The sequence below is a fragment of the Neomonachus schauinslandi genome, chromosome 5 (genome assembly GCF_002201575.2).
Source record: "Neomonachus schauinslandi chromosome 5, ASM220157v2, whole genome shotgun sequence".
Taxonomy (NCBI): domain Eukaryota; kingdom Metazoa; phylum Chordata; class Mammalia; order Carnivora; family Phocidae; genus Neomonachus; species Neomonachus schauinslandi.
The window spans coordinates 89,637,888-89,656,333 of record NC_058407.1 but is presented as its reverse complement, the minus strand read 5'-3'; the positions used below and the strand labels follow the sequence as shown (position 1 = coordinate 89,656,333).

General features: G+C 40.8%; 1 protein-coding gene across 1 annotated transcript in view; it reads right to left on the bottom strand.

Moving 5' to 3' along the window:
* RERG (RAS like estrogen regulated growth inhibitor) overlaps positions 1-17,489 on the bottom strand; it is a 113,776-nt gene extending 96,287 nt beyond the window's left edge. Inside the window, exons 1-2 of the mRNA XM_021690541.1 lie at positions 17,210-17,489; positions 13,423-13,586 (exon numbers count right to left, since the gene is read on the bottom strand). Coding sequence (XP_021546216.1) covers positions 13,423-13,483 — 61 coding nt within the window. The 5' untranslated portion in view covers positions 13,484-13,586; positions 17,210-17,489. The remainder of the gene's footprint in view (positions 1-13,422; positions 13,587-17,209) is intronic.
* Positions 17,490-18,446: the final 957 nt, after the last annotated feature.

The window sequence follows — 18,446 nt, the reverse complement described above, 5'->3', positions numbered from 1 at the left end:
CTGGGTACCTTTAAAAGGACCTTTCCTGGGACTGAATCAGCAAAATTCTGAAAGCTCTTCTCCCTTCCTATTATTCAGTTCCTATCTCTTTCTTTTTTCGTTTTGTTGTCCTTTCCCCCCTTCTAATTCCTAACATTAATGACATATGTGAATTGGAATGAGGAAAACATCATAATTTTGAAAGATAAGAACTGAGAGGGAAGTCGTTCTGTTCCTCACCATAAAAATCCCATCAAACTTACAGGATTTTAGTGTCACTGCCTCCCTCAAGGTCTCCCCAAGTATTTCCCACTGATTTCTCTTCCTTTTCTCAATTCCTCTAGCATTTATGGCCTGAACTAAACTCCTAGGACATCTTATGTATGATCTAAATTGCTAAATTGCACACACCTCAATGTATAAATTTCTGATAATAAGTACTTTACCAGACTTCACCTTTTGAAAACTTGTGAAGAACTCCATCCTTTCTCAAAGGCTCTCCTTCTGTATCCCTCCCCAGTTGTCTTTCCAAATGGGCCCTGAGCCTGAATTGAGACAAAAATCAGTCATTCTAAGATCTGTAGCTTAGCGACATGCAATTGGCATTGTGTCCACATTAATTTCCCAGTTTTATAATGCCTTGTGGCTATGTAAAATGTTATCACCGGAAAGAGCTAGGTGGTGGGTACACAAGAACTCTCTGTACTGTTTTGCAACTCTGACAGTTTTTTAAAAACCATTTCAAGATTAAAAAATTGTAAAAGTCAATAGTCCTGCTGGAACACAAACTATTACTAGCTGATTTCTAATTGTAAGTCACACATATGCAACAAAACACCAAGGTCCCTGGAGACAAAAGCAATGATGTAGTTCTCTGGACTTCCCCCACAAATATTGACATTATTGATGGGAGGATGGAGAGAGTGGAAGAGTTGGAAACATAGGAGGAACTTCATACACATTTGTAAACTGATGAGTGGGAGACATAAGAAAGCACGGGTTAAATTTTGGGACTTGAGGATTCAAATGCATGGTTGCTATGCTCCTGTTTTCACCTCTTTTGGAACACTGTAGAGAAATTAATTCAAGATGTAAAATATCTGAATGGAAAAATGTCCCAGACATTGGAACAGATAACCATTACTCATACTACCATGCATGGTTGAGTCTTCCTTTAAAACCTCTAACTCAACAAGTGTTGCCAAATGACTAGGAAGCTGGCTCAGTTGTTAGATTCAGTTGTAATATATGGGGTTCACAATGCACAAAAAAGTCAAATCGTTTTCAGACAAATAAATATTCACAATTTTTAAATCTTATTTTTTGAATTTTTTTGGCTTCACCTCTTAAATTACTGCCCAATGGCATAAAACAAAAAAGAACTTCTAGAAATACTTTTAAAAAACCAGGAAATGCATCATTGAGAAAAAGATGTTATCTTTCCACCCCAAACAGCGGAAACTTACAAACTTTCGTCAATACTACCGGTCTACACACCACTGCATAAGTTTTACAAATGGCACCGTCAAAGAGCAATTTGAAATCATTTTTCCAAATCATTGTTCCAGAAGAGAAACTACCTTACTTTAATTTGGTTCTGCATTTGCCTTAACTTGATGGGGGTGGAGCCTGGTGTCAATGAAAAGTTCAAGGTTATGGGTTCAATTCCTATGATGGTCTGCTTATCTTCTTTCAGTAGAAAGTTCCATACCATGGTCTTAGGCTATATGTTTAATTCCCAGACACTTAACAGTACAGTGTAGCTCAACCGACCCTTACTATTGCCCAACATCTCATCTCAAAACCAAAGCTCAGCATATCACAGTTGATGAGGCATATGCTTTTTCTTTTTTTTAACAGAACTTATTACACTATGGGAGTGAAAAATTCTCATTGTAAGGAACCTCAGAAAAACCTCACATTCGCTTTGCCCCATAGAGTATTTTTGCTCACTTAATCCACTCCCACTCGGATGCTAGCCTCGTGAGAGCAGACAGCCCATCTGTTTTATTTACCACTGCATCACCAGTATCCATGGCTGTGGCTGGCACCTACTGTTTCTGACAGGCAGTGGAGAAGGGCTCTAGTGGCCTCAAAGCTGAAAACACCTATTTTAAAGGGAAATTGAGTACTTAGCAAACGGAACACAATGGTTCCCCAAATGTGGTCCCCACACTAGCAACATCAGCGTCATCTGGGAACTTGTGAGAAATAAAAATTCTCTGACTCTACCACAGACCTACTGAACCGGAGCCTCTGGGGATGGGGTCCTGAAACCTGTACTTGAACAAGCCCTCCATGTGATTCTGAGGTAGGCTAAAGTGTGCTAGCTACTGGTATAACCCAACGAAGAAAATCTCTTCCCAAGCTCAGCTGGGATTTGCAGCAGCAGTTCTGAATCACATAAATTCAGCCATTTTAGTATAGATGTGTACATACAAATCCTGGATGAGTGTCTGAAAAGAGACTTTTTTTTTTAAGATTTATTTATTTATTTGAAAGAGAGAAAGTGTGTGCTCACGCTCAAGTTTGGCAAAGGGAGAGGGTGAGGGAGAGAATCTCAAGCAGACTCCCCACTAAGCATGGAGCCCATGTGGGGCTCGATCTCAAGACCCTGAGATCATGACCTGAGCTGAAATCAAGAGTTGGATGCTTAACCGACTGAGTCACCCAGGCACCCCTGAAAACCGACTCTCTGTAGAGAATAGATACTTGGACCAATAAAAGCTGATCATGGTCTTGCACTTTATACAGCGATGTACCTTGAATCCTAAGATAAGAATGTCAGACAGAAACAAGAAATGCTAAATAAAATATTAAACAAGGGATTATAACTGTAAGGTGTCCTCCCAGATCACCCTTTCTAAGGCAAATCTAAATAGAATGGATTTAATGAACATAGAAGTAATGTGATATGCTGGTATAATGTCCCCACACTTAGAGCCAAAGACCTTTTTCTTTATGGGCTGTAAATTACCCAAAAATTCACTGAGATTCTTAATCATTTCAATGAGCTAAATAATACCAAAGTGGAAAATTCTATGATGGAATAAGAGCATCAAGGCCCCATAATGTTCTAAAACCAACATATTTCTAGAAGACAGAAAATAGAGAAAGATGATACATATACTAGATCCAAAAGTCTCCGGATAGGCCAGAGGAATAGATGAAATCTAACAAAACAGTATTTAAGAGGATGAAAATAAACTTCTACACCTGGAGTAAACATATACAAACTCTAGATTTGGGAAGATTTGACATAGCAACAGCATATATTAGAAAAACAAAACAAAACAAAAAAGCAACGAAAAAAAACAACTTCATTTGCAGTCTCTCCATGAGCCAACATTGCATCCACTGTTACCCATAAAGCAACAATGACCTCAGGACGTCTTAGCAAAAGCAGGGTATGTTCACAGATTCACAGTTGTGCTCTGATCTGGTCTGGGGTTCCCACTTCTGAAATGTCTGCATTCACTTCCAGGCCCCCCACTTCATGGAGTGCTCAGATCCAGTAAAACAGCTAGGATGGTGCTATGACAAGAAACCACACTCTCTGTAGGGCGAATGAAGTAACTATGAATAACTAGACTGTGGAAGAGAAAACTCAGCATGGGGCCAGGCATGCTAGCTGTCTTCAAATGTGTTAAGGGCTGTCATAGGAAGAGGCATTTAAAATGTCCCGTGTAACTCTGAGGGTAAGCTTAAAGTCAACAAGTAGAAGCTAATGAACCACTTTTGGTTCCAAAGGTAAAGTAACAGACAGGAAGAGCTGTTGTGATAGTTTTATGGGCCAGTTTAGCTGGGCTGACCTGGTGGTGTCCAGTTATTTAATCAAACATTACTGTAAGAGTAACCGTGAAGGTATTTTGTAGATGTGGTTAACATCTACAGTCAGTTGACCTTAAGTAAAGGAGATTAGCTTTAATAATGTGGGTGAGCCTCATCCAATTACTGGAAGGACTTTTGTTCAAAAGCTGACGTTTCCAGAGTGAAAGAAATTCTGCCACAAGATTGCAACATTAACTCCTGCCTGAGTTTCTGGCCTGCCAGCTTGCCGTACTGATTTCAGGCTTGCCAGCATAAATAAACAAACAGATAAATAAATTGCGTGCGTGCGTGTGTGCGTGCGTGCGTGTGTGTCCTTGTTCTATTGGTTCTGTTTCTCTGGAACACTGACTGAGAGTCCAAGGATAGAATGGTCTACATCCAGTCATGCTGAGTTCCTATCACTGGAGATATTCAAGTGCAGGCGAGGAAACTACTTTAGTTATAATGAGGAGACCATTAGAATATATGCCTTTTAATAAAATTATAAAGCCTGTTTAGACCACACTGAGTGTAACTCAATTTATTCATTTTATTGACAATCCAGTGTGCATGAAATACTGTGTGAGGGTCTGGGGACATCATGATGAGTAGAAATATCTACTATTCTCCCTTTTTGGAACGTACATGAATCCTGTACCACGTGCAACTACTCTAGAACACAAAGGTGATGCTCAACAGATACTTGTTGAATGAATAACTGAATGAAAGAGTAAAAATAGATTTTAAGATCATAGGGAAATATATAGATACATATATTTATGTATCATTTGAGAAACCTTTCTATTAAAAATATTTTCATGTCTTAAAGTTGAATTTTTTAATAAGGATAAGATTTGATCATCAAAAAAATTCTACAACATGACATGCTTCCTTCTCCAATAAAGCATAAGTCTGAATTATTTTCCTAAACTCTCCCCCCATCCTGACCACACTTATACACTGATCCTAAAAAAAACCCCAACTCAATGTTTATTCATTTCACATATTTGAAAGGGCCAACCCTAAGGCATAGAAACTGCTACCTCTGAATAGTCTGTAATGCTATGTCTTCAGTGGACGAAGACTAACAGCCAACTGCTGGACTGAGCTTGTTCCTCTGGCCTCCCGCAACGGACAGCTAGCGAACTCACCATACTACTTGTCCAAACAGAAATGTTAAGAAACATACAGGAAGAACTATGTGGACTTTGATGACAAGAGCATCACAGTAGGAAGACCAAATTCATATCACACTTGTAATTGTTCAAAGTACCTTCAAAGCCTATCCTAATTGTATTGCTATATAAATAAATAAATAAGAAGCAAGCAAGCCAGCAAATGTGTATGTCATTAGACAGATGAATAAAAAAAGAGATGAACGGGATGAAACTAAAGTTTTAACTCCAATCCTTTCATTAGTACAACTGAGTGCTTTTAAGAAAATTAGATTATATTGATAGGACATAGATAAAACGTTCTTTTGATAATAATGAGAAATTTGGGGTGCCTGGATGGCACAGTCAGTTAAGCGTCCGACTTGGTTTCGGCTCAGGTCATGATCTCAGGGTTGTGCAGTCATGATCTCAGGGTCATGAGATCAAGTCTCCTGTCCGGCTCCACACTCAGCAGGGAGTCTGCTGGAGATTCTCTCCCTCTTCCCCTCCCACTCATGTGCTCTTTCTCTCTCTCTCTCAAATAAGTAAATAAATCTTTAAAAAAAACAACACAGAACAATGAGAAATTTAATCTTTAGCAGAGGACGATTCATCAGTTTTCTTACATTTGATCCAATGCTGTAAGAAATGAAATACTACATAAGAGGGGAACTTTCTTACATATACAGGTTGCTGAGAATCTCACAACTAGCTGTAATGATAGGCCACAAACCCAGGAGTCCCAGGGGGCTTTGCTATGCATTGGCTATTGATTGATTACTGGAAATTTCCTATAAAAACAAAACTCATCAGGTTTTACAAGGTTCATATCCTAAAATCCTGATGATCACCTCATTTCCTAAGAGAAAGTGTTCAAAAGAATGTGGAAACGGATGGGGTGATACAAAATGAAAACATGTAGTAGCAAACTTGCAAGAGTCATAAACTAGGGTTCTAGACTTGGCTGTGCCCCAAGAAGCTGGGTGATCTATGTAACGACCTCTCTTCTCTCTCATAGGTACATATAGGAACTTTACATATTTGCTAACTCCATGCTGAAATTACCTTTTCAGACTGCATTGCCTTTATAACGTAACTGCTTGCATTTTTGATGGGATGGAAGAAATTATGGCTGTTTTTCTGAAACCACATCAATTTTCAAAGGCAGCTGTAGCAACAGAGATGCGTTTGCCCTGGAATTTTGGCTTCAAGGACAGTACCACTTTGAAAATTTGGCTGATTTCCCCAAACCCATAAGCTGGAGAAATACCAGGAATAAAAAGGGAAATTACATGGATGATTTACAATTTTCTTCACTCCCTTTCCTTAAAGTTAGTCCTTATCAGTTGCCAAGAAAAAAAGTTGAGATCAAAATGGAACCAAGTGACGACTGACAATTAACTATAGGAAATTATTTCAATGAATAAATTAGCCGTAAGTTAAAAATAAAAGACACTCCCATTTTAATAATATATTCCAATAGAAAGAAGCAGGGACAGAGATACGTCCTTTTGGCTTTGAAAAACAGGTTTTGATTTTGTTTTATTTTCTTTTGTCTTGCTTTCTAGTATTGTTTCCTCCCTAACTGTATTTTCCTTAAGAAAAGTCTAAGAATTGGTCATTGCCAACCTACAAAATGTTTAACTACCCACCAATTAACAACTGACTTTGATTTTAATTATTCCTTTCCTTTTCATTTTTTCTTTTTCTTTCCTTTTTCTGAGCCCTCACCATTCCCCATCTTTGCTTTTCTTCCTGGGCCTACAATAAAAGTCAGTGTGACTTACAGCTTGCACCAAGGTAGGGCTTTTCCACATATCCATAGGTAAAAACCTGCATTTTGAAAAATACCCTTTTGTTCCTCTTGGGGTGGAAGAAACAAAAGAAAATCAGCTCATACAGGCTGTTTGTCTCTTTTTTGCTTTTCTATCTTTGCAGGTAAAAGAAAGTACATAAGCTTGAAAGCCACAAGTAACCATATCATTACATTTTATGACAGGAAAACAGCTAGTTTTCTAGCCGCATCCAAACTTGTCTCGATGCCAACTTCCTCCCATTGGCCCAGTCCTTTAAAAAACAATTATTCCTCTCACCATACAAGGAACCAATGGGCCTCATTTCTGGTAATCCTTCAAATTCAACAACCACCTAGGAAATGCACACACACACACACACACATACACACACTTCACACATCACACACTTGTGTCCAGGAGCTGTGAAAGTTCTGCACCCACCTGAAACACAATCTGTCCCTCTTCTTACCCAGACAAATTTTTAAAGAAAATTTACCATTCAGGTTATATAATTTTAAAACAAGAATGACCAAGAACTTGAAGAGCTGATTGAGAACGTTAAGTAGGTAAAAAGTGTGGTACAGGGGGGCGCCTGGGTGGCTCAGTTGGTTAAGCGGCTGCCTTCGGCTCAGGTCATGATCCCAGGCTCCTGGGATCGAGCCCCGCGTCGGGCTCCCTGCTCAGCGGAGAGCCTGCTTCTCCCTCTCCCTCTGCCTGCCGCTCTGCCTGCTTGTGCTCTCTCTCTGTCAAATAAATAAATTAAAAAAAAAAAAAGTGTGGTACGGGACTGTTGTCAGTGCTCACTCACATTCATGTGACACGCACAGCTGAGGCCATTTCCTATACTTGTGGTTTTCAAACTGGACCTGGACCCTACATGTTACTGAGGTCACAGATCAACTTGCTATATCTTCCCAATGAGTCCATTTTAGTCACTATCTGGCTGGGGGTATCATTTTTATATTCAAACAAACATAGATATATTATAGAGCAATATTAAATTTTGCATATATTTTATGTAATTGATAAAGCATGCGGAATAATTACATGATCGTAATGAGATGCTTACATACTCCAAATCGCCCAGATCTTTCTTTTCTTCTTTTAGAAGTCCCTGAAAACAATGTTCAAGAGGGTGCCTGGGTGGCTCAGTTGGTTGAGCGACTGCCTTCGGCTCAGGTCATGATCCTAGGGTCCTGGGATCGAGTCCCACATCGGGCTCCCTGCTCTGCGGGGAGCCTGCTTCTCCCTCTCCCACTCCCCCTGCTTGTGTTCCCTCTCTCGCTGTGTCTCTCTCTGTCAAATAAATAAATAAAATCTTTAAAAAAAAAAAACAATGTTCAAGAACCATCATACTACACCATTAAGTCTCTATGAAGGGAACGAACTGCATATAGCTACATATAGAGAAAAAGTTCTAGAATACAAAGGTTGGGGGGGCACATGGGTGGCTCATTCGGTTGAGCGACCGACTCTTGGTTTCAGCTCAGGTCATGAGCTCAGGGTCGTGGGATCGAGCTCGGCATCAGGCTCCGCAGTCAGTGGGGAGTCTGCTTGAGATTCTCTCCCTCTCCCTCTTCCCCTTCCCCCATGCACACTCTCTCTCTCTCAAATGATCTTTATCTTTAACTTTTTTCTTTTTAGAAAGAAGATAACTAAATAACTAAATTTAAAAAATACAATAAAATACAAAGGTTGGTTTATAGCATAAGGAAACTGACCTACCCAAGGAGCTATTGATATTGCTGTTTTCATTTCATGTATGTGAAATCTCATGAACATAACCCAGCCATATAACATGCATATACATTAAAGCAGTATTTGGTACTTACTGGAAAAGTCATATTTAAAATCAGAATTGTCCCTGTCACACTAAAAAATAAAATTAAAAAAGCTTTTCAAAACTTTGTTATAATTGAGAGAGAGAGAAAGAGGGAGAAAAACAAACAAGAACAAGGAAACAAGGAAAAGAAGGGAAAAATAAATCACTTCTCTTTGTGCCCAGGAAAAATATATCACAAGTTCGTTTGTGTTTAGCCCCCAATTTATAGCTTCACGGATGAGCGCACCAACTGGCTTCTGAATTAGAAGACAGCAATACTCAATTAACTTTGAGACTAGCCTTTTCAAGAAATATATTTAGCTATGGCGCACAATATTTCAATTCTAAAACGAGAATGTCAACTACGAAACTAAATTTAAAATTGCAGTGGTTTCTCTCTCAGCTCCTCCCACACTTACTACAAATTTGAATAATATGAAGCCAGGAAGCATTTAAATAAATAGGGTGTGCATTCTAGGTTTTATTGCAGGTGGTACAGCTTTAATCACTTGGAGCCTGTCAAATTACAGGCTGACGCACACACGTAAGGAAATCTATGTCCTGCGCGCCATGTTATTAGTGCTCTACCCTTCCCAGCCAGTAAGGGAAATGTTTACCCTGTTGGGGCAAGAGAAGGTGGGACAGGCTGGGACACAGGCTATGCTGTCTGCAGCATCCCCCACAGCGCTCACTACGCTGAGCCAGCAACCAAGCTCCCCTGAAGACAGAACTGCAAGGTAACATTAGGCAGAAAGGGAAAGAATCCTCCCATCACAAAAGACCATGTAAATACCGATACATACATACATGCACACACATACACATCACATGTTCTTCAGTGCTCCTTTATAAGTCACGTATTATTAAATTCTGCCTGTGCTAACACTTCTATGGTCAACCTGTCAACCAAAAAGTTCTGGTTACTGTTAAATTCTGTTTTAAACATAGAGGGCTTGTCTATTACCTGGGCTCAAGAAGCTGTTTACCACATACCAGAAGCACTTTGAAATTTAAGGGTGATAATTTATTGATGACACAAACATATTTCTAGCCATTTTTCCAAGATATGAGCTGCAAGAAGTATTGTTATGATCGCGAGTAGTCAAACTAAAATTGACATTAGCCAGACTTTGGATTCAAAGAAAGACAGAGAAAGGTGTGTGTGCATGTGTATGTGTTTAGGGTATGCAGAGTAACAATATAGAATTTTTATCTTATAAACTTTCTGATTTTAATGAAAACCCAAATACCCACTTGAATGTAAATCTATCTTTCATTGTATGTTTTCACTGGAAAACTTACAAATTAAAATGAGCATACCTCAAAAAGCTATAATATTATAAGCGAATACTGGAGTCCTTACTATGTGCCAGGTGCTGTTCTAAAAGATTTGCATGTAACAGCTCACTCAATCCTAACAATGACTCTTTGAGATAGGCACTATTATGTCCTTTTTTTTTAAAGATTTTATTTATTTATTTATTTATTTATTTATTTTAGAGAGAGTGTGCACACGCGAGTAGGGGGAGAAGCAGAGGGAGAGGAAAAAGCAGACTCTGCGATGAGCGTGGAGATTGATGGGGGCTCGATCCCACAATCCTGAGATCATGACCTGAGCCAGAATCAAGAGTCAGAGGTTTAACCAACTGAGCCACCCATGTGCCCCTATATCTTTTTTATAGTTGAGGGACTTGAGAAGTTAAATAACTTGCCAAAGTTGCCATGTTCAGGCCACTAATAAAGCGTAGAATAGGAAGTCAAACCTAACAGTGAGACCTCAGACCTCCTGCTCTCAACTCCAGGCTACACCGCTCTCTATTAGCAAATGGACAACACGGTCTTGCTTATCCCCAGTTCTAATTTGGTAGTGAGTGCGGGGAAAAGTAGATGGTACAGGTGAGACTAGAGGCCTCTGAAACAGTACAATCAGAGACCCTCCGCTTCTACCTTTCCCAGATCTCAAGCTGCCTCCCCCAGAAATTCTTCTCCTGCTGGGTGTCTGGAGAGAAACAGATTGTTGAGCCCATGGGAAGATCATGACCATCTGTGGGGAGGCATGTGAAAAAATGAGGAGTTGCAGTGACATTCTAGCAGGTATAACTTCTTACAGACTTAAAAAAAAAGATACTTATAAGATTGATACAGACTATAGAATAGAAAAGTGAGCATGTGGTACAATAACTAGGCAGAGATATCATATATGCATATTAATAAAGAATTAGAATAAACATGAGTTCAACACTGCTACAGTCACGTTTCAAAGTTGATGGATACAAAGTACTCTGTGCTTGTTTTCACTAAACTATGAGAAAAGGTCTCAGAACCGTCTCCCATGCAACAGTTAAACCAGTACTACCTTTAAATGTGAGGCGTGGTTACCAGGTCTCAGGGAGACAGTCTAATGTTGAAATAAGGAAACACTGTGTATCGATGACAGACAAACAGGCAATTGTTTAATGTAGTCTATCGTTGTCATTTTCACCTACACGGAAATAAGTACAAATGGTAGAATGTATATGAGGTGGATAGAGAAACCAGCCCAAAGAACATGCATTAAGAATCATGGGACTTTACAGTTAGAAAGGACCTTAGTGAACAAGTCCAACTTCTGCATTTTACATAAAATAAAACTAAGATCAGCACAATTTAGATTGTGTGTGCAAGGGTATCTTCAGCTCTGGGCGTGAAGAATTGCCCCAGGAGAGAATGTATGGAGTGAGAAGACATGAGGTGGGTATGTAGGACCCTGGGAGCCCTGGGTTTGGAGAGGTGGGCTGATGAAGAGCAATGGAGAGGTAGCAAGAAAGCCAAGAAGTGTGAGGTCATGGGAGCCTGGGAGGGAAGGAATTTTAGGAAAGAATAAGTGGTTGTGTTGAATGGTAAAGAGAGTCCTAAGATGATCAGAACTAGGAAATATTCATTAGATTTGTTGGTTATTGATCAGTGGTGATCTGAGCAAAAGCAGTTTCAAGGTCATGATTGCAGTGGAAGATTGCCATGTGCTGAGCAATGAATGAGAGGTAAAAAACAGTTAAGACAATAAGGGCAGAGCCCACATTCCATAAGCTTGGAAAAAAGAAAAAGATGGTGTGGTAGAAGAAATGCTTAAGGGAAAACGGTTGGTAGAGAATGAGAGGAGTAACTGAAGTAGTCATCGAAACAACTTAAGGGAAGACGAAAGAAACGGGTAGAGCTCAGGCTGATAGATGAACCCGGAAAAGAGGATGGACAGAGCTTGCTCTGAGACAGTACAGATGGGGAAGGGATCGCCGTAATACAACCAGGAGTTCTCCCAACCAAATTTTAATTTTTATGCTTAGCTTTTCCAACCATGTGGAGTTTATTTTGCTAAATGATCAAAGTTCTAAAAAGTCCCTTCTTTGACTGTCTAGGCTAAGGTTTGAATGAATGAGTAATAAACAGGGAGCCCCAGGCCTAGACCCTCCACTCACGAAGGAGTTACACAAGCTATTGTTGGGAGCACAGTCTCTCACACACTCCCTTCCCTTCATCCTCCTCTCACTGGAACAAGCTTCCTCATTCTCCAGATCCTTCCACCAGCTATGGAAATTAGGTTCTCACGCCATGGGGAAACACTGAGGAGATTGATGGGGAGGAGTCCAACTATCTTCAATCTTGTGAAGGCTGGCAGTTTTTAAGCCTTGCCAACTATCTATTTTCTTTGCTTGGTTTCTGCCAGAGGCAAGAGTGAGTGGTAAGAAGGAAGGGTGACGGCAGAAAAGAGCACTCTTAGAAAACAAAAAGAAAAAGAGAGAGAGAGAGAAGCTTAGAATAGGGAAGATGTACTGCTGAACTTAAACCAGAGAGCCAGTTAGGAAAGAGCGGTTGGTCACAGAATTAAAAGCTATTCATGTGTGTTTATTTAAGATTATGTGGATTACCTGTTATGTTGGACGACCCAAATGGGTTTCCCTCTACAAACAGGCTCCTACTAGATATCTGTTTGAGTCCTTTCCTGAGAACCAAGAGCTCTGCGTGCCAAGTCAATTATGGTTCTTTCCTCCAGGAAGAAATCGAGACAACATGGTCTGAAAAAGCCATGTTGCCCTTAGAATTTAGCAACATCTACTTCAGCATTATTCTTTACTTGTAAAGTCTGAGATACATTTTTCAAAATTCTATTAGATACATTTTCACATCCACCATTTCCCCCTTAATCTTAAAGGTCTGCACAACTTTTCTTGGGTGAGGAATGAGAAAAAAGTCTGAATTACTAGTATAAGCCACAATACGATCATTTAAATTCACTCGAGAGGCGCTAGCAATAGCTGTCTTGCTTGAGCTCATGCATTCTACATTTTCCCTACCCCCCCCCCCTCCAGTTTTGGAAGTGTTGGGTAATAATGCAATTCTGTGTCTTGAAAGAATATAATCATTCAACGGGCATTTTTTTAAACACCCAACACAGGCTTGACACTGGGCTGGCTGCTGCAAACGTCAAGATGAAGGAGATATAAAACTGGCCCCTTGGGATCTTGTAAAGAGGAACAAGAGAAAATATATATATTTTTTTTTCATTTCCACAATCTGATTTCTTTGGAGGTTTGTTTCGTACCCTTCCTCAGAATACCAAAGCCTATGATATATCCATTGCCTTGGGTATTGTCAGGAACTGACAATAAGCAAAAAAGTACATAAAACTGGTTATGCAAAAGGAAAGTTCTAGATAAAGAGAAAGAGACTTCATCTAAAAGAGCAACACACGAGACTATGAGAAATGCCAACCACCCTTCTGTCTAATCCCAGGAGGCAGTATGAAAGACACACACACACACACACACACAAATACACACAAATACACACACTACAACAACTACAGCAACTACAACAAAAAACTTACCTGACTTGCCCACACCTGCTCTCCCAAATATCGCCAGTTTGACCTCTGCACTTTTAGCCATGCTGGGTGTTGGTAGATAATTCACTGTCGTGCACACTGAAGAGCTGAGAAAATCTTGTTGGTTCCAGCCTTTGGATTCACCATATCATTGTAAATCTGCAATCCTTGAACAAAAGACATTTGGGAATTCATAAGTGACTGGAGAAAGAAATTAGAGTTTATTACGCACCTTCTACCTGCCAGCCACCATTCACTTTATCAGCATCTTCCTCCATTGCAATCCTGTGAAAGGGTTATAGTCGTTTACTGCAAACTAGTCAACTAATAAGTGATAGATCCATGACCTGAACTTAGATCTCTTTGGTTCTAAAACATATGCATTTTCATACCCAAAAGCATTATGTGAGATGTTTTTTATGAAGGCATTGTTTTTGGGTCACTAATTGATAACAAATACTTGAAGTATGTGAATACATGTATTTACCACATGTCTATAAATAACCGACACACAACACACATGATGGGGAGAGTCACATTTGGAAGTCTTTATTTTCCTGAGATCTGAATAATATACATTCATCTTAATCCATCCTACTGTAATGACTGGATTTGCACTTCAAGGTTAAATTTAGCTCAGTTCATACTAGATCAAATGATTGAGTCACGTGACAAGCATACGTGTCCCAGGAGTTGATATATAATATCTAGTTTATATTTTTATATTTTCCTGGGCACAATGTCCCTGGTACACAAAAGATAAATGCCATGCCTCAACTTCTGATTCCTTTTCTACCAGCAAGCTTAACACTTAACACTGCCCTAACCCTTAGGAAATGACATTACATACAATGTAAGTACATTTGATATAGGTGCGTGCTTTAGGAATGATACCTAGGTTCTTAGTACCATGAATATGTAAGGTTGGAAAGAGCCTTGGGGTGAACCAAAGGAATCCTCCAGCCATGGCAAGAATCCTTCCTTAAGATCAGACAACCATCTTGTGTCTGATTGGCCCCTTTCAGATACCTGAAAGGTATCTGAGGTCAGCGCTGGTGAGTGGACATTACGTCAACTTTTTGTTCACATTCACTCAGAAGCCTTCAAGTAGCCTAGCAGCTATTAGGACCCTCCGTCCCATCCTGCGCTACTACTTCCTAGGAAAATGAGACCCGGCATTTTCCCTTGTTCTTCAGGAGCTGTATGGTTTTGTTTTGTCTTGTTTTGTTTTTGACTCTTGCCTTCTCTCTTCACCACATGGAGTTGGCACTTGCCACTTAACCACTAAAAACATGGCATCCACTGCATTCACTCCTTGAGACAGGACCTGACAAAGTTCACCGAGAGTGTCTCTGTTCTTTAGCTGGCAATGTGCCTATACAACCACTCACAGCAAGACTCACAGCTCTCTCAGGAACTGCAGACTCCCTCGTTTGGAACTTCTGCTATCAGTGTTTTAAACCTAAATATAAAACTTGACTCTCATCCTTGTTAAACTTTATCACATCCATGATTCATTCATTTCATCCTTTTCCTTTTCAGTCGGCAAAGATATTTTTGCAACACAAATGTGTTATCTAAACGTGTAAAGTGCTCCCGCCAGCGTTTTGTCATCTACAACTTTTCAAAGGAGCTCCTCGAGAGAAAGAAAAAAGTAAAAAACCTGCTGAAAAAGGATTTCTACAAAGACATGGACATGCAATTGTTTTCTTCATTATGCATCGTAGCCACCAACTTGTACCTAACGAATGTTGTACTTGCTGATTTCCAAAGGGCCAGAGCTTCCTCTGAAGGATAAAAAGGTCAACATTGGGGCGCCTGGGTGGCTCAGTCGTTAAGCGTCTGCCTTCAGCTTAGGTCACGATCCCGGGGTCCTGGGATCGAGCCCTGCTTTGGGCTCCCTGTTCCGTGGGAAGCCTGCTTCTCCCTCTCCCACTCCCCCTGCTTGTGTTCCCTCTCTCGCTGTGTCTCTCTCTGTCAAAATAAATAAATAAAATCTTTAAAAAAAAAAAAGGTCAACATTGACATTAACTATTGTTTACCTCACCCCCAATAACAACAACAACAAAAAATTTCTCTGTAATCATTAATAGTACGAAAACCAGAAGCTTTAACATCTGCAATTTGTCCAGGCTCATACTTTTGGCTCAAGATAAAAGAATTTCCTTATTGTCATTTTATATGTATTCATTAAGGAAAGGCCCTACGTTTAAAGTTCCATGCTTCATTACGGAAGCATCACAAAAGCATAATATATTGAGATATATAACTACATAAATTCTAAGTAAGAATGGCAAGCATTCTTTGAAACATAGACCAGGCAAGGGTCTGGAGCTTGTATAAACAACAATTTGTTATCTCGTGCAAAATTGTTCATTCCCATGCACATAAAACTACTAAGTAATTATCTATCTTATTTATAGTTCCTGAAAGTGGCCATCAAATGTGATTTTTAAAAAACATTTGTTAAGTCAAATATTTCATGAACTCCCAAATGAGCCTCAGAGGTATAGGAATTTCACATAAGAAAGAGAAATTGTGTAGGTTAATTTTTTCACTTATAAAGATACAGCTGCTTATTGTAGAAAAATCACTTAAAGGAAGACACAAACTGACATGCATCTTTCAACAGTTTGTTTTTCACATAAAAATGTGAAAAGTAACATTTGACATAGATATAAAACAAAGATACATGTGTAAATTGTTGTAGTAAGTGACCTTTTTCTGATGTTCAAAGTAATTTATAATCCAAGACCTTCCATAACATGGACCTAAAAACATTTGTTTTAATGTTATTGTACAGAAATATTCTGGCTGGGTCTAGAAGTTGCCATTTACTTATTATGTGGACAGTGCTTTACTAGGACAAAAACTTCTGAGTTTCTGTCCCTCCTAGAATCCCTCCTAAAATCACACCTAGATATTTAAGAGATTTAAGGCATAGTGACTCCCCCCCTAAACATAAGGGAACTAAAAGAAAGCTTAGAAAGAAAAAAAAGAAGAAGCTGTCCTCCAAATCCTATGTCATTACTAATACATTCATTAATCATTCCACAATTATGCCAAGCGCAGACAAACAAAAGTGGCTACCTTCCAGGAGCTTACCATCTGTTAGACCTGTGACATTTAGGTCACCAATAACTTGATTTTTATTTTTTTCATGTTTATTGAAAGAAAGGTTTCATTCATCATTCCCAAGACTATACTTATTACCAAAATCCCTGCTTTCCACTTCCTCTTTGGGGGGGGGGGGAAGCAAGCATCTTTATAAGGTAACAGTTTTTCTAACTTCTGTATTTGTCATCAAAATAAAGCGCAGCTGTTTAGGCAAGCAAAGCATCTAGTCTGGTCGTGGGAATGAGAGCCTCTTCCTTAGCTCTGAAATCAAGTTCTTCTCTCCTCACTACCAGGAACGCTCCCTCATCTTGGAACGCAGCACCCACAGTGACGAGGTTAATTGTGCAAGAACCCTGGTAATAGCTTTGCTCCAAAAGCAACAGGTATCCTAGAATGATCAACAGGCCCGACGTGGACTGCAGGTCACTTGCTCTCAACCTGGAGAGAAATGCAGCCTAAGTCAAAAGGGCATTCCCAGTCTCAGCTCGGAGGGAGGGCGCTGTCAAGCTCTGGGCGCCGCGCTCACATCTCCCTCTCAGCGAACCCCGAAGCCGCCCTGGGAAGACGCGGTGACCAGGAGAACCGACCCAAAGGCCAAGCGTTCAGGGGGCGTCTTAAGGGTCTGCAGGAAGTCGTCCCGAAAGAGCCACCTGGGCACGTGCGTAACACTCACCTGTTCACACTCTCCAGGCCCGGGAGAGCCGCGGTCCCCTGCAAGTTCGGAATCGGTCCCCCGGGACCGCGAAGCCCTCCCACGCTGCGCAGCCCAGCCTGTGGCTTGCGTTGCCGAGGCGCGGGGCGGCGATTGCGCGTGGGAGCCGCGGCGGTAGCCGCCAGTGCTGACCGACCCGCGGGGGTCTCCGCGCTCGCGTTCGCCCGGACTAGCGGCCGAGAGACTGCGGCAGGACGCGAGCTCAGCCCGGCCGGGGCCGCCGCTCCGCCGCCAGGATGCTGCAGTGCGGCGCGTCGGCGCCCCCTACTGGGGCCAGGGGCCGGTTCCTCCCGCGACGCCGCCTCCCTGCCCAGCGAGCGAGACACATCTGCTCTGTGCGTGCTGCGCCCCGGGGCTGCCTTCCCTTTCCCCTGCTCAGTTCCCGGCCTCTAGGTTCTCACAGAAGGAGCTCTGTCTTCGGTTAAAACTTTGCGTGTGAAAGCATCGCTCCGTGGTGTTTTCCATTCCTTACTTCCAATGATGCTCACAACATCCCCTTGGGGTACATTTAATTACCCAACAGGAAATTGAAAGAGAAGATAAATAACTTGTCCAAGGCTAGTAAATGGTTGGAATGAAATCCAGGCCCGACTGGAAGCTGAGAGATGCTAGGAGAGATATAAATACTGAATTCAATCGAAATTTATAGCTATATATTTGACAAAATTCCAAAACCTTCGTCTTCTCCTTACATGATCAGCCTTTGTGGTGTTTGAATAGAAGTCATACTCCATCATCCTCCAAACCTAACCAAGATGATCAATATTGATGCTGTGATAGACCTGCTTTCTTTTTTTTTTTTAAAGATTTATTTATTTATTTATTCATGAGAGACAGAGAGAGAGAGAGGCAGAGGGAGAAGCAGGCTCCCAAGGAGCAGAGAGCCCGATGCGGGACTCGATCCCAGGAGCCTGGGATCATGACCTGAGGGGAAGGCAGACGCTTAACCATCTGAGCCACCCAGGCGCCCCGACCTGCTTTCATATCTCATCGCATTTGATATTTACACCCTCCCTTGGGGTAAACACTAGTATTATAATTATTAGCCTTTCACAGATGAGGACGTGATTTTCAGAGACGTTGAATGATTTCCCAAAGACTATGACACTTCGGATCAACGGAGCAGGAAACACATAGGCTATTATATCTTTCCTTCAAATTCGGGGAGTTCTTACCAAGATACCGGATGGCCTCCAGA